At 43.1% G+C, this 26436-nt stretch overlaps 1 protein-coding gene across 5 annotated transcripts in view; it reads right to left on the bottom strand.

Moving 5' to 3' along the window:
* LOC142651276 (uncharacterized) overlaps positions 1 to 26436 on the bottom strand; it is a 290189-nt gene that overhangs the window by 179055 nt on the left and 84698 nt on the right. For all 5 annotated transcript variants that reach the window (XM_075825742.1, XM_075825741.1, XM_075825743.1 and 2 more), the window contains 4 exons: positions 24695 to 24781; positions 24456 to 24606; positions 17585 to 17743; positions 15635 to 15744 (listed from right to left, as the gene is read on the bottom strand). In XM_075825742.1, the coding sequence (XP_075681857.1) occupies positions 15635 to 15744; positions 17585 to 17743; positions 24456 to 24606; positions 24695 to 24781 (507 nt within the window). The remainder of the gene's footprint in view (positions 1 to 15634; positions 15745 to 17584; positions 17744 to 24455; positions 24607 to 24694; positions 24782 to 26436) is intronic.

Raw genomic sequence — 26436 nt, 5'->3', positions numbered from 1 at the left:
GAGCTAGAAGACACTATTCACACTGATATTTACAATGCAGTGGCGTCTCTCCATACTGACTTAATTGCTATTGGAGAAAGAACTGCAGATCTAGAAGACAAGATGGAGGAATTCACCACAGATTACAATAGTCTGGTGGACGCTCAATGCTGCAAAGGATGATTTGTCTATCATTAAACTGAAACTGGCTGATTTGGAGGATCACCCCAGGCGTAATAACATTTGCTTCGGAAATATTCCTGAAAACATGAAAGATGATAAACTGAGAGAATTTCTTACAGATTTATTTGCAGCACTGATCCCTAACGCTCCAGACAGAGATTTGCTTATTGACAGGGCCCACAGGTTCCCCAAACCTAGGCACCTATCTCCTACAGTACTCCGAGATGTTTTAGCACGACTAAGTTTTTTCCACTTCAAAGACGCACTATTGAAAGCTGCGGTTTCTAACAAAAATCTTCCTGACAGATTCCAGAATGTCTCTTGATATGCAGACTTGTCAATAGCCACATTAGCTAGAAGAAGAGAATTCACTAAGACCACTCAAGTTCTGCAAAATCACAATATACCGTACAAATGGGGCTTTCGTGTTAAACTGATTATTAGGAATAACGGCATAACTCATTCTGTCTCCTCTCCCAAAGAAGCAGCTGTTCTCCTTTCTAAATGGTCTCTCGACTCTCCACTAGATGGCGATAATACACCAACAATCCAACAAGAATGGTCTGCTGAGGAACCACATAGATCTCCCTTTCCTCCTGGTACTTGAATTGAAGCACATTAACCTGAATTACTAAGAGCTCGTACTGCTTTCTCTCTCGTTTTTCGACAAGATACGTATATTTTTTGATTCACTCATGTATCCTGCTGATGGACCTTTCAAGTATTTTTTGATTCTCCGTTCCTCGACTCTCGATGTCAAGAGATTATCCTAGGATATCCAGAAAGGTTCACGTAGAACCAAAACTATTTTACCCCACAATTTTTTTTTATTTCGGTTGTTTTTTCTGTTTTTTTTTTTTTCTAGTTACAATATCCTGTTTATTATGTCCATGGTATACGCTCAGAAATGTAATGCTCCACTTATGTTCAAATTATCTACAGTGAAGGAAATAAGTATTTGATCCCTTGCTGATTTTGTAAGTGTCACGAAGCGGGTTAGTGGACCCACTAGGCCGTTCCGCCGCAGCGGGGAGGCAGCTGGCCAAACAACAGGACACCCCAGAAATACAATGTCCCGCACAAGGGTACCTGAATAGTCCAGATGGTGGCCGCAGCTCTGGCACAGATGAGATGGGTGCAGCAGATGGCGCCAAACGTGGCGGATGACACAGGAGCCGCAAGTTGCGCCAGACGTGGCGGATTCCTCTGGATGTGGCAGATAACACAGGACGTGGTGGATTCCTCCGGACGTGGCGGATTCCTCTGGACGTGGCAGATGACACAGGACGTGGTGGATTCCTCCGGACGTGGGAGATGACACAGGACGTGGCGAATTCCTCCGGACGTGGCAGATGACACAAAAAGTAGCGGATTCCTCCGGACGTGGCAGATGACACGGGACGTGGCAGATTCCTCTGGACGTGGCAGATGACACAGGACGTGGCACGACTAGATACTAGGGCAAAGCACGGGAAACAGGAACGGGGAACAAGGTACGGGTAACAACAGGAACGGGAAACACTAAGGGACCTTTTGCAAGACAGACTGGGAAAACTAACAACGCTCAGGCATCGAACTAGGGGGCTGGACCCCTCTTATAGCCCAGGGTACTCACAGGTCAAAGGTCGTTCAAGATGTCCGGTGCGCGAGCTGCCCCTTTAAGAGCGGGGACGAGCGTGCGCGCGCACCCTGCGGGCTCCGGCGGAGGTGAGTGGATGCAAGCGCTGGCGTCTCCTGAGGAGGAGGCTGGGGCCAGCGCTTGCCGACTCGTGGCTGCGGCTGTCAGCGGGAGGCTGGAGCTGACAGCCCGCAGCCACGGACATTACAGTATCCCCCCTCTTACGCCCCCTCTTCTTGGGACCGGAGCGAGAGAGAAACTTCTTTAGAAGAGTAGGGGCATTGAGGTTCTCCTCTGGCTCCCAGGACCTCTCTTCGGGACCAAACCCCCTATAATCCACCAAGTACAAGGTCTTTCCTCTCACTCTCTTGGTGTCCAAGATCTCATTTACCTCAAAGATGTCCGAGGAGCCGCTGGGAGCAACCGCAGGGCTGGGAGTCTTGGAATAGCGGTTTAGGATCACAGGCTTCAGGAGGGAGACGTGGAAGGAGTTGGGAATCCTGAGGGTAGGAGGCAGCCGAAGCTTGTAGGCGACAGGGTTGATCTGCTGCAGGACCTCGAATGGTCCAAGGAACCTGGGAGCGAACTTGTATGAGGGCATCTTCAAGCGAATGTTCCGAGAGGACAGCCAGACTTTAGTCCCCGGAAGATACTGAGGCGGCTCTCTTCTCTTAGTATCTGCCTTTCGCTTCATGCGATCTACTGCCAGCAAAATAGAGGACCGGGTCTGTTGCCAGATTTGCAGGAAGTCCCCATATGCAGAGTCAGCAGCGGGAACCTGGGATGAAATCGACACAGGAAGAGGGACTCTGGGATGTTGACTGTAGACGATGTGAAACGGAGAGGAAGTGGTGGACTCACTTGTGTGGTTGTTGTAAGAAAATTTGGCCCATGGTAGAAGCTGTACCCAGTTATCGTGATGTGAGGAGATGAAATGGCGGAGATAATTTTCCATGATCTGGTTGATCCTCTCAACTTGCCCATTGGACTGGGGGTGATAGGCAGAGGAAAAGTCCAATCTCACATCCAGGAGTTTACAGAGGGCTCTCCAGAACTTAGAGGTAAACTGAACCCCCCGGTCGGACACAATGTGAAGAGGCAAGCCATGCAAGCGGAAGATGTGCTGGATGAAGAGACTTGCCAGACGAGGAGCAGAAGGTAGGCCGGTCAGCGGGATAAAATGAGCCATCTTAGAGAACTGGTCCACCACCACCCAGACAGTGTTACATCCTGCTGAGGGGGGAAGGTCAGTGACGAAGTCCATCGCAATGTGCTGCCAGGGGGCATTGGGTACAGGCAGAGGTTGAAGCAGGCCGGCAGGCTTGCTGTGAGTCACTTTGTTAGAGGCACACACCGTGCAAGAAGAGACAAAGTCCAGAACATCCTTATGTAGCGTGGACCACCAAAAGTGACGAGCGATCAGGTCTCGGGTTTTACGGACACCGGCGTGCCCAGCAAGTTTAGAACTGTGTCCCCAGCGGAGAATTCTTCTCCTGTCCGCCAACCGAACAAAAGTCCTCCCAGGAGGGATGTCTCTAACCTGCAGAGGATTAGCAGTGACGATGCAGGACGGGTCTATGATGGTCTGGAGGGACTCCACCGTGTCTTCCGTCTCAAACGATCTGGACAGGGCATCTGCCCTCACATTCTTGTCCGCGGGACGGTAGTGGAGCGCAAACAGAAAACGGGTGAAGAACAGCGACCACCTGGCTTGACGAGGATTAAGTCTTTGAGCGGACTGAACGTAAGTGAGGTTCTTGTGGTCGGTGAAAATCAGGATGGGGTGAGCAGCGCCCTCCAGAAGATGTCTCCACTCCTCCAGAGTCAATTTGATGGCCAGCAGCTCCCGATCTCCAATGGAGTAATTGCGCTCAGCAGAGGAAAACAGTCTAGAGTAGTAGCCACATACTACAGCCTTTCCTTTGGAGCTCCTCTGGAACAGAAGTGCACCTGCACCGACAGAGGAAGCGTCCACTTCCAGTGAGAACTGCCGAGATATGTCAGGGTGATGGAGGATCGAGGCTGAAGTGAAGGCACTCTTCATGCTATTAAATGCAGACTCTGCCTCTGGAGTCCACACTTTGGCGTTCACACCCTTCTTGGTAAGGGTCGAGATGGGAGACGTCAGAGAAGAGAAGTTAGGAATAAACTGCCGGTAGAAATTGGCGAATCCCAGGAACCGCTGTATGGCCCTTAAGCCTTGGGGACGTGGCCACTCCAGGACAGCCTTCACTTTCTCAGGATCCATCTTGAGGCCTTGATCCGAGATGATGTAGCCCAGGAAGGGCAGAGAACTCATCTCAAAGACGCACTTCTCCAGCTTGGCGTATAAATGATTCTCCCTCAATCGTAGTAGAACCTGACGAACATGCCTCCGATGAGTCGTCTGATCTGGGGAGAAAATCAAAATATAATCGAGATAAACAACAACACAGACATAGAGTAGATCTCGGAAGATGTCGTTAACGAACTCCTGAAACACTGCTGGAGCGTTACCTAGTCCGAAGGGCATCACCAGGTATTCGTAGTGCCCGTCCCGGGTGTTAAATGCCGTCTTCCATTCGTCACCCCGGCGAATCCGGACTAGATTGTAAGCCCCACGCAGGTCTAGCTTAGAAAAATTTTTGGCCCCATGTATGCGATCAAATAGCTCAGAGATGAGTGGCAACGGGTATTTGTTCTTAACTGTGATCAGGTTGAGGCCTCTGTAGTCAATGCAGGGACGAAGGGATCCATCCTTCTTTTTAACGAAGAAGAATCCAGCCCCGGCCGGGGAGGAAGATTTTCGTATAAAACCCCTCTCCAGATTCTCCTTTATATAGGCCGACATGGATAGAGACTCAGGCAAGGAGAGAGGATATACCCGTCCACGGGAAAGAGAGGCATTAGGAACCAGTTCAATGGGGCAGTCATAGGTGCGATGTGGAGGCAGCGTCTCAGCCTCCTTTTTGCTGAAAACATCTGCATACTGAGCAAAATGGGGAGGCAGTCCCGACAGCGACTGAGGCAGAGAAGGCTTGACAGGATGGATCTGCAACAGACAACGACCATGTCACTTGGAGCCCCATTGGAGAACCTCTCCAGAATTCCAGTCCAGGACTGGGGCATGAAGTCGAAGCCAAGGCAGGCCCAGCAGAACAGGATTGATGGCCTTGGGCAAAACAAGGAACGAAATAAATTCAGAGTGAAGTACTCCAACCTGGAGCTTCAACGGCTTGGTTTTAGAGATAATGGGATCAGGCAGAGGCAGTCCATTAACTGAGGCCACAGCCAAAGATGTCTCCAGGGGAACTGTGGGCAGCTGAAGATGATCCACAAGCTCTTTCTGGATGAAATTTGCAGCAGAGCCAGAGTCAAGATAGGCAGAGACTTGATGCGACCTGTCGCCGGATACCAGGGTCACAGGAATAGTCAGTTTGGAAGCGAATCCTCTGTTAGATTCTGTTCCACCTAGTGTTGTCTCTCCAACCAATGCTAGGCAATGGGGTCTCTCCGGCCTCTGGGGGCACAGACGCACAATATGGCCTCCATGGCCGCAATACAAACAAAGTCCAGAAGTGCGTCTGTGTTGTTTCTCCTGGGTAGACAATTTAACAAAATTACTCTGCATCGGGTACTCTGGTGGGACGACTGAGGAGGATTGCGGGACAGCAGAATCCAGCCTAGGAAGTTCTCTCTCCCGGAGAACCTCTTGGGAACGTTCCCGGATCCTCATGTCGACGCGGGAGGCGAGTAGGATAAGATCGTCCAGGGTAGATGGCAGATCGCGAGCAGCCAGCTCGTCCTTGATCCCTGAAGACAGTCCCTGCCAGAATGTAGCCACCAAAGCCTCGTTGTTCCAGGTCAATTCAGCAGCCAGGATACGGAACTGAATGGCATACTCGCCCACGGAGAGGTCTCCCTGGTGTAGGGTTAGCAGGGATGCAGCAGCCTAAGAAACTCTTCCGGGTTCCTCAAAGATCGAGCGGAAGGTCCGTAAGAAACACTGCAAGTCCCGGGTCTCAGGTCCCTGATGTTCCCACAGAGGATTGGCCCATGCCAGGGCTTTGCCGGTAAGGAGAGAGATGATAAAGGCGATCCGGACGTCATCCGAGCAGAAGGACCTGGCATGTAGTCTGAAATGGATCAGGCACTGATTCAAAAATCCCCTGCAGGACCTCGGATCTCCGTCATAGCGTGGAGGTAGCGGCAAGAAACACAGGGGATTGGTACTGGTACAGACAGGAGGTGTAGCAGGCGGGACTGCAGGAACGGGTGCGGCGATGACTGTGGACGGAGCAAGCAGCCGATAGGCTATGGCGTTCACCGACAGGAGGAGCTGGTCTTGTCGTGACTGGAGATCCTCCATCTCAGCCAGCATGGCTTGTGTAGTCAACGTCTCAGGTTGACCAGCGGGGTCCATGGCCTGAGCGTACTGTCACGAAGCGGGTTAGTGGACCCACTAGGCCGTACCGCCGCAGCGGGGAGGCAGCTGGCCAAACAACAGGACACCCCAGAAATACAATGTCCCGCACAAGGGTACCTGAATAGTCCAGATGGTGGCCGCAGCTCTGGCACAGATGAGATGGGTGCAGCAGATGGCGCCAAACGTGGCGGATGACACAGGAGCCGCAAGTTGCGCCAGATGTGGCGGATTCCTCTGGATGTGGCAGATAACACAGGACGTGGTGGATTCCTCCGGACGTGGCGGATTCCTCCGGACGTGGCGGATTCCTCTGGACGTGGCGGATTCCTCCGGACGTGGCAGATGACACAGGACGTGGCAGATTCCTCCGGACGTGGGAGATGACACAGGACGTGGCGGATTCCTCCGGACGTGGCAGATGACACAGAAAGTAGCGGATTCCTCCGGACGTGGCAGATGACACGGGACGTGGCAGATTCCTCTGGACGTGGCAGATGACACAGGACGTGGCACGACTAGATACTAGGGCAAAGCACGGGAAACAGGAACGGGGAACAAGGTACGGGTAACAACAGGTACAGGTAACAACAGGAACGGGAAACACTAAGGGACCATTTGCAAGACAGACTGGGAAAACTAACAACGCTCAGGCATCGAACTAGGGGTCTGGACCCCTCTTATAGCCCAGGGTACTCACGGGTCAAAGGTCGTTCAAGATGTCCGGTGCGCGCGCTGCCCCTTTAAGAGCGGGGACGAGCGTGCGCGCGCACCCTGCGGGCTCCGGCGGAGGTGAGTGGATGCAAGCGCTGGCATCTCCTGAGGAGGAGGCTGGGGCCAGCGCTTGCCGACTCGTGGCTGCGGCTGTAAGCGGGAGGCTGGAGCTGACAGCCCGCAGCCACGGACATTACAGTAAGTTTGCCCACTGTCAAAGACATGAACAGTCTAGAATTTTTAGGCTAGGTTAATTTTACCAGTGAGAGATAGATTATATATAAAAAAAAAAAAAAAAGAAAATCACATTGTCAAAATCATATATATTTATTTGCATAGTGCACAGAGAAATAAGTATTTGATCCCTTTGGCAAACAAGACTTAATACTTGGTGGCAAAACCCTTGTTGGTAAGCACAGCAGTCAGACGTTTTTTGTAGTTGATGATGAGGTTTGCACACATGTTAGATGGAATTTTGGCCCACTCCTCTTTGCAGATCATCTGTAAATCATTACGATTTCGAGGCTGTCGTTTGGCAACTCGGATCTTCAGCTCCCTCCATAAGTTTTCGATGGGATTAAGGTCTGGAGACTGGCTAGGCCACTCCATGACCTTAATGTGCTTCTTTTTGAGCCACTCCTTTGTTGCCTTGGCTGTATGTTTCGGGTCATTGTCGTGCTGGAAGACCCAGCCACAAGCCATTTTTAATGTCCTGGTGGAGGAAAGGAGGTTGTCACTCAGGATTTGACGGTACATGGCTCCATCCAATTCTCCCATTGATGCAGTGAAGTAGTCCTGTGCCCTTATCAGAGAAACACCCCCAAAACATAATGTTTCCACCTCCATGCTTGACAGTGGGGACGGTGTTCTTTGGGTCATAGGCAGCATTTCTCTTCCTCCAAACACGGCGAGTTGAGTTAATGCCAAAGAGCTCAATTTTAGTCTCATCTGACCACAGCACCTTCTCCCAATCATCCAGATGTTCATTTGCAAACTTCAGACAGGCCTGTACATGTGCCTTCTTGAGCAGGGGGACCTTGCGGGCACTGCAAGATTTTAATCCATTACGTCGTAATGTGTTACCAATGGTTTTCTTGGTGACTGTGGTCCCAGCTGCCTTGAGATCATTAACAAGTTCCCCCCGTGTAGTTTTCGGCTGGGCTCTCACCTTCCTCAGGATCAAGGATACCCCACGAGGTGAGATTTTGCATGGAGCCCCAGATCGATGTCGATTGACAGTCATTTTGTATGTCTTCCATTTTCTTACTATTGCACCAACAGTTGTCTCCTTCTCACCCAGCGTCTTACTTATGGTTTTGTAGGCCATTCCAGCCTTGTGCAGGTCTATGATCTTGTCCCTGACATCCTTAGAAAGCTCTTTGGCCTTGCCCATGTTGTAGAGGTTAGAGTCAGACTGATTAATTGAGTCTGTGGACAGGAGTCTTTTATACAGGTGACCATGTAAGACAGCTGTCTATAAGGGTATGTTCACACGATGAGAGGCATTTACGTGTGAAAAGACAGACTGTTAACAGCTGCCTCGTTTCACACGTAAATGCTCCTCCTCGTAATTTACGAGGCGTCTGAGACGCTCTGAGACGCTCGTAAATCTTGAGCTGTGCTTCATTGAGTTCAATGAAGAACAGCTCAAATTACGTGGCAAAGAAGTGCCCTGCACTTCTTTGCCGAGGCAGTCCATTTACGCGTCGTCATTTGACAGCTGTCAAACGACGACGCGTAAATTACAGGTCGTCTGCACAGTACGTCGGCAAACCCATTCAAATTAATGGGCAGATGTTTGCCGACGTATTGTAGCCCTATTTTCAGACGTAAAACGAGGCATAATACGCCTCGTTTACGTCTGAAAATAGGTCGTGTGAACCCAGCCTTATGCAGGCACCAAGTTGATTTGGAGCGCGTAACTGGTCTGGAGGAGGCTGAACTCCTCAACTGAACTGATCAAATACTTATTTCTCTGTGCACAATGCAAATAAATAGATATAATTTTGACACTGTGATTTTCTTTTTTTTTTTTTATATAATCTATCTCTCACTGGTAAAATTAACCTAGCCTAAAAATTCTAGACTGTTCATGAATTTGACAGTGGGCAAACTTACAAAATCAGCAAGGGATCAAATACTTATTTCCTTCACTGTATATGATTACTATAGAACTCAACTATGGTGGTATGATGTCATAATTGATCATTCTTGTTATCCTTTTACAGCAAATGTAATCTTTTCAAAATGGTTATTAAGATATTCACTTTTAATGTCAAGGGCCTTAAGGCTACAGGCACATGTTGCATATTTTGCTGCGGAAAATAGGCACCAAAACCGCAGCAATATGTAGGAAATTCGCAGGTAAAAATCGCACCCAATTGTGAGGTTTTTTTATGCGGTTTTCAGTGCAGTTTTTAAGTTTTTATGCGTTTTTTGGCGCTTTTTCATGCTGCAGGTTTTGGTGCAATTTTCCCCAACACTATGCAGATACAATTCGCAAGTGAAATCGAAAGATAAATTGACATGCTTCGGATTTTAAAATACGCACCGCAGTTCAATTTCCGTCACGAAAAATACCGCAACGTATACATGAGATTTCCTGGAATCTTATTGACTATGCTGGAACTGTACTACGCTGCGGCTTTGCAGCACGTAAATCAGTGGAGCAAAACCGCACGTAATACGTATTGTGTGCATTGAGGTAAAAATCGCACCTAATAGTGCATTTTTCGATACGTTTTTTCGGTGCGGTTTTTACTATTTGATGTGTTTTTCGGCGCATTTTCATGCTGCGGATTTTGGTGCAATTTCCCACAGCGCTAGGCAGATACAATTCGCAAGCGGAAACGCAAGATAAATTGACATGCTGCGGATTTTAAAATCTGCACAACAAGGTCAATTTACGTGCGGAAAAATACTGCAGCGTGTACAGGAGATTTCCTGGAATCTCATTGACTATTCTTGTACTGTATTACGCTGCGGTTTTGCCGCACACAAATATGCATGGCAAAACCGCACGTAATACGCATCGTGTGCATTGAGCCTAAGAGGTCTCTGTTTTGGAAAGAGTGCATGAAGCAAAAATGTGACATAATCTGCCCCCGGAAACACAGCTGAAGCTTCTAGAATATGTAACAGGCATTTCAATAATATCTTTTATTCTCACGCAACCGATAAGAAAAATTGAGTTTTGATAGCTTTCAAAGACACCATCGCTTTTCTTTGATCTCTGATGTAGAAGGAAGATATTTGGTGATTACTTGTCTCATCAATAACACACCTTTTACCATAGTTAACCTCTATGCACCTTAGGGTATGTTCAAACAGCCTATTTTCAGACGTAATTCTGCATTTTACGCACCGAATTACGCCTGAAAATACGGCTACATTACGCCTACAAACATCTGCCCATTGCTTGCAATGGGTTTTACGATGTTCTGGTCCCACGAGGTGTAATTTTATGCGTCGCTGTCAAAAGACGGCTGCGTCAAAGAAGTGCATGTCACTTCTTGGGATGTATTTGGAGGCGTTTTTCATTGACTCCGTTGAAAAACAGCTCCAATTACGACCGTAAAATACGCCGCGAAAAATGCGAGTTGTTACAAAAACGTCTGAATATCAGGAGCTGTTTTCGCCTGAAAACAGCTCCGTATTTTCAGACGTTTTTGGTCACTGCGTGTGAACATCCCCTAACACTCCAACACAAATTTACTAAAAAAAACTGTTAGGCCTAGTTCAATAAAAGAAAAAAGGCAACCTAATAATTTGTGGAGACTTTAAGGGTATGTGCACACGACCAATTTTCAGACGTAATGGAGGAGTTTTATGCCTCGAATTAGGCCTGAAAAGTCGGCATACGTCGGCAAATATCTGCCCATTGCTTGCAATGGGTCTTACGATGTTCTGTGCAAACGACCTGTCATTTTACGCGTCACTGTCAAAAGACGGCATGTAAAATTACACCGGCGTCAAAGAAGTGCAGGACACTTCTTGGGACGTAATTGGAGGCGTTTTTCATTGACTTCATTGAAAAACAGCTCCAATTATGTCCGTAAAAGATGCCACGAAAAACGCGAATACTTGCAAAAATGTCTGAAATTCAGGAGCTGTTTTCTCCCGAAAACAGCTCCGTAATTTCAGATGTATTTTGCGCTGTCGTGTGAACATACCCTAATAGGATTTTAGATCCTATCCTTGATATGTATCCTTCACACCCTAAAGATAAAAATTATGATCTTTGAAACTTCACCTTTTTCTCTAACCCACACAACACATATTCACGCATAGATCTGATATTAGTAGACAAGTGGTTATTGCAAAAAATAAAGTGTGCAAATATTGATACGATTACGTGTTATGATTACACACCATCGTCCATAACCTTCCAAGAATCTTTTAACTTTACTCCATCTTCCCCATGGAGATTAAATAATTATGTTCTTAATAACAAATCTTATGTTTCCACTATTGAAAACACCCTGTCCGAATTTTTTTCTTTGAATAGTATTGACGATATCTCTAAAACGACCCCCTGGTGTGCCCATAAGGCCGTCATAAGGGGTCACTTTCTCAAACTAGCTTCTCTTGAAAAGAGTGTCAGACTGCCTCAAGTTAAAGGGTAACTAAACGTTCAACAAACTTCTGTCGTGTCATAGTGACATGTCAGAAGTTTTGATTGGTGGGGGTCCGAGCACTGAGACCCCCACCAATCACTAAAACGAAGTGGCAGAAGTGTTCGTGTGAGCGCTCAGCGCTTTGTTTCTGTTAGTTTTTTCCAGACAGCCGATGTATCGGAGGACGGGCTCATAGACTTTCTATTGAACCTGTACTCTGCTACATTGATTTCCGGAATTAGCCAAACAGGAACGAAGCGGCTCAGCACTCACACGAGCACTTCGGCCGCATCGTTTTAGCGATCGGTGGGGTCTCAGTGCTCGGACCCCCAAAAATCAAAACTTCTGAGATGTCACTATGACACGACAGAAGTTTGTTGAACGTTTAGTTACTCTTTAGGAACTTTCAGACAAAATTACAATTCTGGAAGATAAAAATAAAAACAATATATAGTCCAACTTGATTTTAAGACCCTTCGTCACTAATTGTACCTTACTCTTCAAAATAATTATGAACTCCATCTTCAAAAATCTAAAATCTCCCATTATTGGCAGAATAATAAAACTTCTAAAATCCTGGCAAACAAACTGAAGACGAAAGCAACTAAATCCCGAATCTCTTAACTTTTGGGCAAAAATAACAAAAACATTCTTACCCCCCCCCCCCCCTTGACATTGCCAATGAATTTGCTAATTACTACTCTTCCTTATATAACCTTAAGAATGAGCCCAACACTAATTAACCGTCTTTGGAAGGTATAAATGAATTATTGGAAGGTATGGATTCACCCTCACTTACTACCAATCAGTTAAAAATCCTGACCAGAGACCTCTCGATTATGGAAATTACAGATATTATAGACTCTTTAAAGCTCCATAAATCTCCTGGACCTAACGGTCTCACAAATGAATATTACAGAAACAATTCTCCTATAATAGCTCCTTACTTATTGCAATGCTTCAATAATATTGTGTCCACTGGTAATACTCTAAAGACTCCCCAGCAAATTTTAGACCAATATCCCTATTAAATTCTGTTTTTAAGATAATGGGCAAATTATTGTCAGTCAGACTTCTCTTCTTCCCTCTATTGTCCATCCTGACCAAGTGGGATTTATGAAAGGTCATCAAACCTTAGACGGCACGAGGAGATTTATTGACTTTATTGATCTTGAATACTCGAACGCCTTCTCTGCTCCTATCTTTGGATGCGGAGAAGGCGTTCAATAGAGTTCATTGGGGATATCTACGACTGGTTTTGCAGAAATTCGGTTTTTCAGGTCCTTTCCTGTCAGCAATACTCTCCTTATACTCTTCGCCTAGAGCATCAGTGCACTCTTCTGGTTTCTTGTCGAAATCATTCCAAATCGCTAATGATAACAGACAGGGCTGCCCAATGTCCCCTCTCATTTTTACACTTTTAATGGAGCCCTTTGCACGTACCATTAGATCCTCTCCTCTTACTTCTGGTATATCAATAGGCAACGAAGAGCACCGAATTGGTCTATTTGCAGATGATGATTTAATTGCACTCTTAAATCCTGATAGTTCATTGCAGACAACTGTCTCATTGATTTAACATTTTAGTAAGGTCTCAGACTACAAAATGAATCCCTCTCAGGCTGTGTTCACACCGGCCGGATTTACTGCATAATAGCACGCAGCATATCCACCCTGTGTGCCGCAGGGAATTCCGGTCGAAAAAGTGCATCAAACTTTGCTAGCAGGCCGACTGCTGCAGCCTGTGATTGGCTGCGGTGGTCACATGGGATTAAATGTCATCCCAGGAGGTCGCGCTAGAGGGAGGGACACAGACTTCTGGGTAAGTATATCTTTTTTTCTTCAGAGTTGCATTTTATTGTGGCAGGATCGCTTCCAACCCCCTGCAAAAAACGCAACAACTGCTATTTGTTGTGGGTTTTACCTCCCCATTGAATTCAATGGGGAAAACTGGCAACAAATAAGTAGCTTTTATGCAAATATAATTGACATGTTGTATTTACGCAGCGTGTGGATGAGATTTGTTTTATCTCAGCCACTTTGCTGCTACTGTATTTACTGTGGACTTTCCGCAACAAATTTCATTGCGGAAAAAACGCAGTATTTACGCCACGTGTGAACTGACCCTCAGTGTCAGATCCCCAATCTTGGTATACCCCAAAGACAAAAAAAACTCTTTGTAGACACAATTTCCATTGGGTAAAAACTGAATTACCCTACTTAGAGATCAAACTTATATTTTCCCCCTCAAAATTGTTTCATTACAACTTTATTCCTAGCTAATGTCCGGACTCAAGGTATATGGTTGGGTAAAATAACTGCGGTAAATATTATAATTCTTCCAAAAATCCTTTACCTATTCCGAAACGTGCCAGTGTTCATTCCCATATCTTATCTAAAACAACTTCAGAGATTAATCTTACTAAACTATTCTATGGAACAAAGAGAGCAAGAATCAAGGCAGACATCCTATACCTGCACCCGCAACTAGGTGGTTTGAGCTGCCCCTCCATCCTGCAATATTACAGAGCTGCTATCCTAGATCAGCTACGGCCACTACACCGCATTCCAAATTATTATGCAAATGTTATTTTCGCTGATTTTCCTAAATAGTCGATGTAAATGACAGTCAGTATAATCTTCCAGCCATCAACCATTGGAGTATAATGCAAATTTTATTGAACAAATCTCCTAATGATAACAGATTTTTTTTAGAAGTAAAAAACTCAAAATGCTTCACATTATTATGCACAACAGAGATCAAAACATTTTAAAGGTTGTAAAGAGAACTACAGTATAAATACCTTCAGATCAGACTTGCTTTTCATAAAATACCTTCACCCCCAGTTGGGCTCCACTCCCCCGCTCCTCTTTAAAGGTGGCTCCGAGCGGAGGAGCAGAGGGAGCTCCTCCGCTTGCCATAGACTCCCCGGGCACAGAGCTACTTTAAGCGCTGAGCCCGGGGAAGACCTTGACATCACTGTGCATATATGGACAGTGACGTCAGTGGCTACTCCTGGAGCGGAATGCCGACGCTCTGGCAGGGGATTCTATCCAGAAGTAGCCACTGACGGAACTGTTTATACATGCACAGTGACATCAAGGGTTCCATGTGTAGGAGAGTTGCGCTATCTACAGAGGGCGCTGTGGCAATATAAACAGAGGGCGCTGTGGCAGTATCTATAGAGGGCGCTGTGGCAGTATCTATAGAGGGCGCTGTGGCAGTATCTATAGAGGGCATTGTGGCAGTATCTATAGAGGGCACTGTGGCATTATCTATAGAGGGCGCTGTGGCAGTATCTATAGAGGGCATTGTGGCAGTATCTATAGAGGGCACTGTGGCATTATCTATAGAGGGCGCTGTGGCAGTATCTATAGAGGGCACTGTGGCACTATCTAAAGAGGGCATTTTGACATTATCTACAGGGGGCAGTGTGGCATTATCTACAGAGGGCACTGTGGCATCTACAGAGGGCACTGTGGCATTATCTACAGAGGGCACTGTGGCATTATCTAGGAGGGTTGTGGCATTATCTACGGGGGGGAAGTGGTGGCAGTATTTACAGAGGGCACTGTGCCAGACTGCATTTAGCGACACTTAAACTGATTTGTTAAAATAAGCATGTGGAGTAAACTCGCAAATTTCCGGTAAGTTTAAACCCAGCGCTATTATTATAGTTATGTAGTATTGTTATTGTAGTTCAAATAACTTATTGATTAACAATATTTTTGTATTGCATCAAATTTGAGAGTACTGCGGCCCGTCAACTTCACATTTTCTCTATGTGCGGCCCATTTACCCGTTTGAGACCCCTGCTCTAGAAGCATTTGAGAAGCCTGAAGACCCAATCTGTACTGTCCACAGTGGTGTTTTTAGATCTATAGTCTGAGCATTGGTATAAAACTAATGCTGTGTTCACATTTCGTCATTGCAGTACATTTGGTGTAATTTATAAAGGAAAGCACTCGGGGCATATGTCAAACTTATCCATAGGGCCCCACTGACCCAGCATATACCAAATGAGCGTCATTTATGCGTCGCATACCTTTTTTTTCAAGGTGTGTCTCCTGTACCTTTTGGTTTTACCTATCATAAAGGATTGTCAGCGATCTTTGACTCACCACAGGAGGCATATTCACTACCATCATCGTCAGACAAGACAGTCCAGTGTCATCCTGAACACTTGCATCACATTTCAGGTTTAGGAGAAGACGTGCCGCTTCACTGCGATCTGAGGAAGGCACGAAACATCATATACAGTAGACAATACTCCACCATTATTATTGTTTTTTTTTAATTTTGAAGGTTACCATCAGAAGATAATTTTACATTTTTTTACAATCTAGACCAAAAAAAAAAAGACTATAAAAGGACTGCATGAACAACTTGTATACACAAAATATGCTTTACATAGTTATCCACAATAAAGAAGCTGCGGAGTAGCATAGAGGCAGCGGCAGATCTGGCATACTAAGATGTATGATATGACAGCAGTGGAACATGACCTGGTAAAAAACATCTAAACTGTGCCAGGAACAAAACTATTATAACTAAGGCCTTCTTTACCCATGAGGTACAAAATGGGTCTCCTCCAGGAAGAAAACGGTCTCTCTAGTGCCACCTATAGGTAGCTATATTGTAAGTCAATGAAACATGCTTTTTAATGGGTCAGATTTTGACTTACAGGATAGCTTCCTAAAGGTGGCGCTAGAGAGACAGTTTTCTTCCTTCTGGAGGAAAGCTAATTTGCATACCTTTCCCAAGGAGCATTGCCTGTGAATCACCACAAGGAGAACCAGTACCTTTCAAGAGCTTTTCCCTTGGTGAAAATGTTTACAAAACTGTTTAAAAAAACTGCTATCATGTCGCACAGGTAGTTGCTGTTTGGTCTATGTGTGGAAAAAGCTCTAAAAATGACACAAACAAAAACGCATTGGCTAACATCTACTAAGACTGGTGTTTCTTAAGCCAATCTTAGTAAAGGGGATAGTTGTGATTTTCGTCAAATCTATTAAAAGTTGCACGGCTCTTAATAAATCTGTTTCATTTTGCACTGTCTGAGAGAGAGAGAAAAACATATTTTTTGCCTGCTATGAGCAGGTATAGATTTGTGACAAATTTTGTGCCATTTTCAGACTTTATACTTACAGGCTATGTAAACGTTTGAAAGGCAATTTTTTTAAAATAAAAAGTTGTATCAGTGTGTTTAGTGTAACTTTGTAAATACTTTTTATTAAAAAATATTTTTACTTTTTTAGATACAGCTGCTCTGTATTCTCTATGCAGATCAGCTATATCTAGCGCTATTCACTGAATCCGTCAGTCCCGCGGACCTGATGGGTTCACTGACAGCAGGTCCTGAGTGTCTCTGACATGCAGGATCCACATCCACATCCTGTTATCCATTACATCTAAGTCCATAACTTAGATGTGATAGCTTACAGGTGGGTCCTGTGTGTCAGAGACATGCAAGACCCGTCGACACTAAACCCATTAGGTTCGCGGGACTGACGGATTAAGTGAATAGCGCTAGATACAGTTGCTCTGTATAGAGAATACAGAGCAGTTGTATCTAAAAAAGAAGTATTCACAAAGTTACACAAAACAGACTGATACATGTTTTTATTAAAAAAAAATAAAAAAAAATGTTTGCCTTTCAAAGGTTTTAATAAATTTGACTATAACTACGTCTCCTTGGAGACCATGCACAATTTTCTCCCACTTGCAAAATTTGGCGAGTGATGAGAGGCCACAAAATTTACTGCACATTTTTCACATATTGTGATTTGCGACTTTTTCGACGCAATATAAGCCAAAGCCTGACCTAAACTACATGATAAATGCGGCCAAATTGTGCGAGACCATATTCTCCTATTGACTACCAGCAAACATTTGACCTCTGCATTTTTACGAAAGAACAATACTAAAAATATTTTGAAAACCAAACCTAATTGTTGTGTGAATCCATGCTATGTGCACTGAGACAAACTAGACTAATAGATTGCATTACGAGTCCACAGTATGCTGCATCCGCATCCACTATGTGGTCCCTTCGTGTGCTGCAGTCTTACCTAATTCTGCGGCCAAGTGTAGAGCAGTGCGTTGTTTGTGATCTCGGGCGTTGGTGTCCGCATCATGCTTCATAAGGGCTTTCAAAGAATTGACTGCATCATATTTAGCGGCGTAATGCAGTGGTGTCTGCTTTCCAATTGTTACTGCATTAATGTTTCCTGTAAACAAGTGTATGGATTATTAAACATGCTAAAGTTTTATAAAAGTAAATCTATCTATCTATCTATCTATCTATCTATCTATCTATCTATCTATCTATCTATCTATCTATCTATCTATCTCATATCTATCCATCCATTCATCTATCTATCTATCTATCTATCTATCTATCTATCTATCTATCTATCTATCTATCTATCTATCTATCTATCTATCTATCTATCTATCTATCTATCTATCTATCTCATATCTATCCATCCATTCATCCATCTATCTGTGTGGTCTACCACTTTTTGGCTGCACTGTTGTTACTCCTAGACACCGCCACTTCACAATAATACCACTTACAAGTGACCAGTGAAGATTTAGCAGATAATATTAGTACTTACAAGTGACTGGGGCAGATCTAGAAGATAATATAAACCCTTGCAGATGACCTGGGCAGATCTAGCAGATAATATTAGCACTTACAGGTAACTGGGGCAGATCTAGCAGATAATAACACTTACAGGTGACCGTTGCAGATCTAGCAGATAATAACACTTACCGGTGACCGGGGAGATCTAGTAGATAACAATAGCACTTACAGGTGACAGGGGCAGGTCTAGCAGGTAACTATAATATTTACAGGTGACTGGGGCAGATCTAGCAGATAATAATAATAAGACTTGCAGGTGACGGGTGCAGATTTAGCGGAAAATAATAGCACTTACAGGTCACCGGGGCAGATCTTTTAGATCAGAAAATTCACAAACTGACATTTAGCAAATGTGAATGAAGCAATGGAAAAAGAAAAAAGATCTTTCCGAGGCGCTGCTGCGTGGTTTAGATCGGAGAAATAGCAAACAGGGTAATAAATGGACACAGACAGGTCATTTAGCAAATGTGGCATCCTATAACAGTGCCACGTTTATAGTCACTAAGCTCTTTAGTAAAATCCATACTACTAGCAATGTTTGTCTATGGGGAATACATGGCTGTGTGTTTGATTTTATGCACTTGTTTGCAATAAGTGTGGCTGAAACATCTGAACTCAACAATTATAAAGGGTGTCCACATACTTTTGGCTATATAGTGTATGTACTACTGATTTCATGAATGTAAATAACTTTTCTAGTGATTCTATATTGAATGCATGGTTTACCTTCTCCTTTCTTGTATTTGCAAACTGAGAAGCCAGAAAATAGCATGTCACATATAGTAAATAAATAAAAAACATATCACTCATATAGTAATGCAGACGAGACTGAGCTCACTCGCCCAGAAACAGCGTCACTCTTGTCCATAGTCTATATCTGTGGCAGAGCTGCAATACCAGACACAGACAATGCAGAAGAGTGGTGCTGTTTCTTGAAGAAATCATGCATTTTTTACAACCTCTTATTGTAGACAAATGAAGGAGATGCATAACAAATACTGAACAGGACAATTTGAGCAGTTGCTTTTATCTGCATTACAAAAATAAAACTTAAAGGCTAGGTACACCTTTGAATGGCATTTTTTTTATTACTGCAACTTTCTAAATAGTGTTTATTAAAAATTATTTCAACTTTTTTAGATAGAGCTGCTCTGTATTCTCTGTACGAAGCAGCTGTATCGTTTGCTATGACCTGATTCTGTCAGTCCCGCAGATGTGACGGGTTCAGTGTTAGGGCATGACCAGACGTGGCGGAATTGCTTTGAAATTCTGCAGCGTACACGTTTCTCCATTGTTTTCCACAGCTTTTTAGTTGGGTTCGTTTACACGTTGCGGACAATTCCGCTGCGGAGCATAGGCTGCGGTGCGGAATTTGGTGTCCGCAGCATACACTGACTGTTGCGGACGTGTAGCGGACTGGTTGCGGACTCATTGCAGAATTTCTCCATTGACTTCAATGGAGAGTCAAAATTCTGCAATAAAGTCCGCAGATGTTATGTGTGTTGCGGATTGGTTTTACTAACATGACATTTCTTCATTCTGGCTGGACCTATGTATTTCTAGATCTACAGCCAGACTGAAGCCTCATGTACACTAACGTAAAAACGCCTGTAATCACGGGCCGTTATTACGGCACAGGAAGGCCCATAGAAGTCAATGGGGCTCCCGTAATTATGGGTGACTACGTGTGTGCACCCATAATTACGGGTGACTACGTGTGTGCACCCGTAATTACGGGAGCGTTGCTAGGCGACGTCAGGAGATAGTCACTGTCCAGGGTGCTGAAAGAGTTAAACGATCGGCAGTAACTGTTTCAGCACCCTGGACAGTGACTTCCGATCACAATATACATCAACCTGTAAAAAAAATATAAGTTCCTACTTACCGAGAACTCCCTGCTTCTTCCTCCAGTCCGGCCTCCCGGGATGACGTTTCAGTCCAAGTGATGGCTGCAGCCAATCACAGGCCGATCACATGCTGCAGCGGTCACATGGACTGCCGCGTCATCCAGGGAGGTCGGGCTGGATGGCGAAAGAGGGACGCGTCACCAAGACAACGGCCGGGTAAGTATGAATTTCTTTTACTTTTACTAGGGAAAGGGCTGCCCCTTCTCTCTATCCTGCACTGATAGAGAGAAGGGAAGCCCTCTTCCCCTCAATACGCAACGGCTAGTCCGCATCAATTTAATGGCCATTTTAGGCAAAGCCGCAACAGAATCTGCAACGCAGATTCTGTGCGGCATTGATGCGGACAGTGTATGCAGGACTCTGCCACGTCTGGGCATGCCCTTAGGGTATGATCACACAAGCTATTTCCAGCATTTTTTCTGTCCGTAAACGCCACAAAAAACGGCTAAAAATTCAGGGAGCTGAACGCCTCCAAACATCTGCCCATAGATTTCAATGGGAAATATGGCGTTCTGTTCCGACGGGGTGTTTTTTAAAAAACGGCCGCGTAAAAAAAACGCCTCGTAAAAAGAAGTGCATGTCACTTCTTGAGCCGCTTTTGGAGCCGTTTGTCATTGACTCAATAGAAAAACAGCTCCAAAAACGTCCGTAAAAAACGCGAGTTGCTTAAAAAACGTCTGAAAATCGGGTGCTGTTTTCCCTTGAAAACAGCTTTGTATTTTCAGACATTTTTTTATTAGGCGTGTGAACATACCCTAAGTGGGTCCTGAATGTCTCTGACACACAGGATCCACCTGTAATCTATCACATCTCTTTTCCCCTGGATGCATTGTGTTTTGCTGTGTACATGAGGCCTTAGGGTATGTGCACACGAGAACTGTCTTTTACGTCTGAAAAGACAGACTGTTTTCAGGAGAAAACAGCTGCGTCGTTTCAGACGTAAAAGCTCCTCCTCGCATTATGCGAGGCGTCTTTGACGCCCGTAATCTTGAGCTGCTCTTCATTGACTTCAATGAAGAACAGCTCAAATTACGTTGCAAAGAAGTGTCCTGCATATAATGTATATAAGTGTCCTGCATATAATGTATATAAGTGTCCTGCATATAATGTATATAAGTGTCCTGCATATAATGTATATAAGTGTCCTGCATATAATGTATATAAGTGTCCCGCATATAATGTATATAAGTGTCCCGCATATAATGTATATAAGTGTCCCGCATATAATGTATATAAGTGCCCTGCATATAATGTATATAAGTGTCCTGCATATAATGTATATAAGTGTCCCGCATATAATGTATATAAGTGTCCTGCATATAATGTATATAAGTGTCCCGCATATAATGTATATAAGTGTCCCGCATATAATGTATATAAGTGTCCTGCATATAATGTATATAAGTGTCCTGCATATAATGTATATAAGTGTCCTGCATATAATGTATATAAGTGTCCTGCATATAATGTATATAAGTGTCCTGCATATAATGTATATAAGTGTCCCGCATATAATGTATATAAGTGTCCCGCATATAATGTATATAAGTGCCCTGCATATAATGTATATAAGTGTCCCGCATATAATGTATATAAGTGTCCCGCATATAATGTATATAAGTGTCCTGCATATAATGTATATAAGTGTCCTGCATATAATGTATAGAAGTGTCCTTCATATAATGTATATAAGTGTCCTGCATATAATGTATAGAAGTGTCCTGCATATAATGTATATAAGTGCCCTGCATATAATGTATATAAGTGTCCTGCATATAATGTATATAAGTGTCCCACATATAATGTATAGTGTCCCGCATATAATGTATAGAAGTGTCCTGCATATAATGTATATAAGTGTCCCGCATATAATGTATATAAGTGTCCTGCATATAATGTATATAAGTGTCCCGCATATAATGTATATAAGTGTCCCGCATATAATGTATATAAGTGTCCTGCATATAATGTATATAAGTGTCCCGCATATAATGTATATAAGTGTCCTGCATATAATGTATATAAGTATCACGCATATAATGTATATAAGTGTCCCGCATATAATGTATATAAGTGTCCTGCATATAATGTATATAAGTGTCCTGCATATAATGTATATAAGTGTCCTGCATATAATGTATATAAGTGTCCTGCATATAATGTATATAAGTGTCCTGCATATAATGTATATAAGTGTCCTGCATATAATGTATATAAGTGTCCTGCATATAATGTATATAAGTGTCCCGCATATAATGTATATAAGTGTCCCGCATATAATGTATATAAGTGTCCCGCATATAATGTATATAAGTGTCCCGCATATAATGTATATAAGTGTCCTGCATATAATGTATATAAGTGTCCCGCATATAATGTATATAAGTGTCCCGCATATAATGTATATAAGTGTCCCGCATATAATGTATATAAGTGTCCCGCATATAATGTATATAAGTGTCCTGCATATAATGTATATAAGTGTCCCGCATATAATGTATATAAGTGTCCTGCATATAATGTATATAAGTGTCCCGCATATAATGTATATAAGTGTCCTGCATATAATGTATATAAGTGTCCTGCATATAATGTATATAAGTGTCCTGCATATAATGTATATAAGTGTCCCGCATATAATGTATATAAGTGTCCCGCATATAATGTATATAAGTGTCCCGCATATAATGTATATAAGTGTCCTGCATATAATGTATATAAGTGTCCCGCATATAATGTATATAAGTGTCCTGCATATAATGTATATAAGTATCCCGCATATAATGTATATAAGTGTCCCGCATATAATGTATATAAGTGTCCTGCATATAATGTATATAAGTGTCCCGCATATAATGTATATAAGTGTCCCGCATATAATGTATATAAGTGTCCCGCATATAATGTATATAAGTGTCCCGCATATAATGTATATAAGTGTCCTGCATATAATGTATATAAGTGTCCCGCATATAATGTATATAAGTGTCCTGCATATAATGTATATAAGTGTCCTGCATATAATGTATATAAGTGTCCCGCATATAATGTATATAAGTGTCCTGCATATAATGTATATAAGTGTCCCGCATATAATGTATATAAGTGTCCTGCATATAATGTATATAAGTGTCCTGCATATAATGTATATAAGTGTCCTGCATATAATGTATATAAGTATCCTGCATATAATGTATATAAGTGTCCTGCATATAATGTATATAAGTGTCCTGCATATAATGTATATAAGTGTCCCGCACATAATGTATATAAGTGTCCCGCATATAATGTATATAAGTGTCCACATATAATGTATATAAGTGTCCGGCATATAATGTATATAAGTGTCCCGCATATAATGTATAGAAGTGTCCTGCATATAATGTATATAAGTGTCCCGCACATAATGTATATAAGTGTCCCGCATATAATGTATATAAGTGTCCTGCATATAATGTATATAAGTGTCCCGTATATAATGTATATAAGTGTCCTGCACTTCTTTGCCGAGGCAGTCATTTTACGCGTCGTCGTTTGACAGGTCGTCTGCACAGTACGTCGGCAAACCCATTCAAATGAATGGGCAGATGTTTGCCGACGTATTGTAGCCGTATTTTCAGACGTAAAACGAGGCATAATACGCCTCTTTTACGTCTGAAAATAGGTCGTGTGAACCCAGCCTTAGGCTGAATTCACAAATTTCGACCAAGATAGGACTGCAACATGTGAATAACCTCTCAGGCTCGGTGAGCAAGCTGTATTTTTAGTTTCAATGACTGGTTCGAAACCTCTCGATAAGGACAGCCGTTCTCAAAAAGGCGTTCCTAATTTCACAGGAGGGGATCCAACCCTTTATCCAAACAAGAAGTAAAGTACAATTAAATGATTATTTATATACATTGACACTCCTGACGCATATGCCGAACGTATCCAAAGACCTCTATTCACCCAGCGTATTCAAAAAAGGTGTGCTTTTGGCATACAGCGGTCTGGTATGCGTCGGAATCCTTTTATTTTTTTTTGCTGTATAGAATAGTATAATAGACTATACTATTCTATAAAGAGGTATACAGTAAAACATGTATGCGGGATGATATCTTTTTTTACTATGGGATCCTATTGACGATGTATGCCTATACAGTGGCATACATTGTAGTCTTCCTGTCGGGAGTTGTAGTTTTGCAACAGCTAGAGAGACATGGGTTGGGACTATTGGTCTTTGGAGTAAGGCTTAGAGAGTATTATTAGGATAATAATAATAGAATGGATCCATTATAATAAAATACATATATGTGTCCACTGCATAATGCATGCATATTCTATTTATTGTATAACAACAATTACATTTTAATATATATATTTATGACTATTAAAAGTCTTGCTCACCTCCGTGCCTTAATAAAAGGCTGATCATGTCCGGGTAATCCATTGCAGCTGCCACATGCAGCGGGGTGACTCCATGATGATCTGGTTTGTTTATATCAGCATGTCTCTTGATCAGGAATTGTGCTACTTCAGTGTGCCAGCTTTTAGATACCTAGATATGAATCACATGGGTTTTACCTCTACACAGCAGCCACATAGGTCTATTGTTATGATGGAAAGAAGGGAACCTGTGATCTCACCTCATGCATCACTGTCTGTCCATGTCTGTCCATTTCATTCACATTGAAGCCCTGGGCGAGGAGATTATCAATCGTTTGGAAGTTAATCTGCAAAGTACCATATGATATTCAGTCAATATAAAAATACATACAGGGAAGAAAAAAAACATATTTTCACCATTTGACTTTTTATATACACTTTGCATTACTCATCTTGTACTGATTCTGAGTTACATCGTGTATTATACTCCAGAGCTGCACTCATTATTCTGCTGGTGGAGTCACTGTGTACATACATTACTTATCCTGTACTGATACTGAGTTACATCATATATTATATTCCAGAGCTGCACTCACTATTCTGCTGGTGCAGTCACTGTGTACATACATTACATTACTTATCCTGTATGGATCCTGAGTTACATCATTTATTATACTACAGAGCTGCACACACTATTCTGCTGGTGGAGTCACTGTGTACATACATTACTTATCCTGTACTGATACTGAGTTACATCCAGTATTATACTCTAGAGCTGCACTCACTATTCTGCTGGTGTAGTAACTGTGTACATACATTACTTATCCTGTACTGATCCTGAGTTACATCCTGTATTATACTCTAGAGCTGCACTCACTATTCTGCTGGTGGAGTCACTGTGTACATACATTACATTACTTCTCTTGTACTGATCCTGAGTTACATCCTGTATTATACTCCAGAGCTGCACTCACTATTCTGCTGGTGGAGTCACTGTGTACATACATTACATTACTTATCCTGTACTGATCCAGAGTTACATCCTGTATTATACTCCAGAGCTGCACTCACTATTCTGCTGGTGGAGTCACTGTGTACATACATACATTACTTATCCTGTACTGATCCAGAGTTATATCCTGTATTATACTCCAGAGCTGCACTCACTATTCTGCCGGTGGAGTCACTGTGTACATACATTACTTTACCTATCCTGTACTGATCCTGAGTTCCTGATTTTATTAATATGTCATTTTTTTGTAGGGTAGAACGGTGGCACAGTGGCAAGCACTGTTGTCTTGCTGCACTGGGGTCCAGGCTTCAAATCTGACCAAGGGTAAAATCTCCATGGAGTTCTCCCCATATTTCCCGATAGGTTAAATGGCTTTCTATGAAATTAATCCTAATGTGTGCGGCTGAGGAAGGCAAAATTAGATTGTGAGCCACATTTGGGACAGAGAATGGTGAAAATATCTGCAGGATATGATGTCATAAATAAAAGGATATATGTGTACTTAAAAATGAACTAATTCTGGGTTCACAAATGCCATTTTTGGTGAGGTTTTCTTGCACTTTTGCATCTGATTTTGCCGCACTAGTTCTTGCACTGTTTTGTCACATTTTGTTAAATACTGTATTAATATTATTACTTAAAGGGGTTGTCTGGTCATGGGGCGGTTTTTCATACTGATGATCTATCCACAGCAGAGTTTCCCAACCTTTTCAGGCTCAAGGCACCCATGTAAAAAAAAAAAATCCTCAGGGCACCCCTACCAAAAATTGTTTAGAAAACAACAAAAATTCGGCTAAAAACAAGCACTACAGTCTTAGGGTATGTCCACACAGCATTTTTTTGTCAGGCAGAAAAAAAAATCTGCCTCAAGAATCCTTTAGCAATTTTGAGGCAGATATTGAATTGACAGCCCACATTTTTTTTAAAGCAGTTGAAGCTAATGCAAAAACCGCAGGCAAAAAAGCACTCTAAACGAGCGCCGCAGGTATT

Source organism: Rhinoderma darwinii, chromosome 5 (genome assembly GCF_050947455.1).
Source record: "Rhinoderma darwinii isolate aRhiDar2 chromosome 5, aRhiDar2.hap1, whole genome shotgun sequence".
Taxonomy (NCBI): domain Eukaryota; kingdom Metazoa; phylum Chordata; class Amphibia; order Anura; family Rhinodermatidae; genus Rhinoderma; species Rhinoderma darwinii.
The sequence above is the reverse complement of the archived record's forward strand: the minus strand, read 5'-3'. Positions and strand labels throughout refer to the sequence as shown.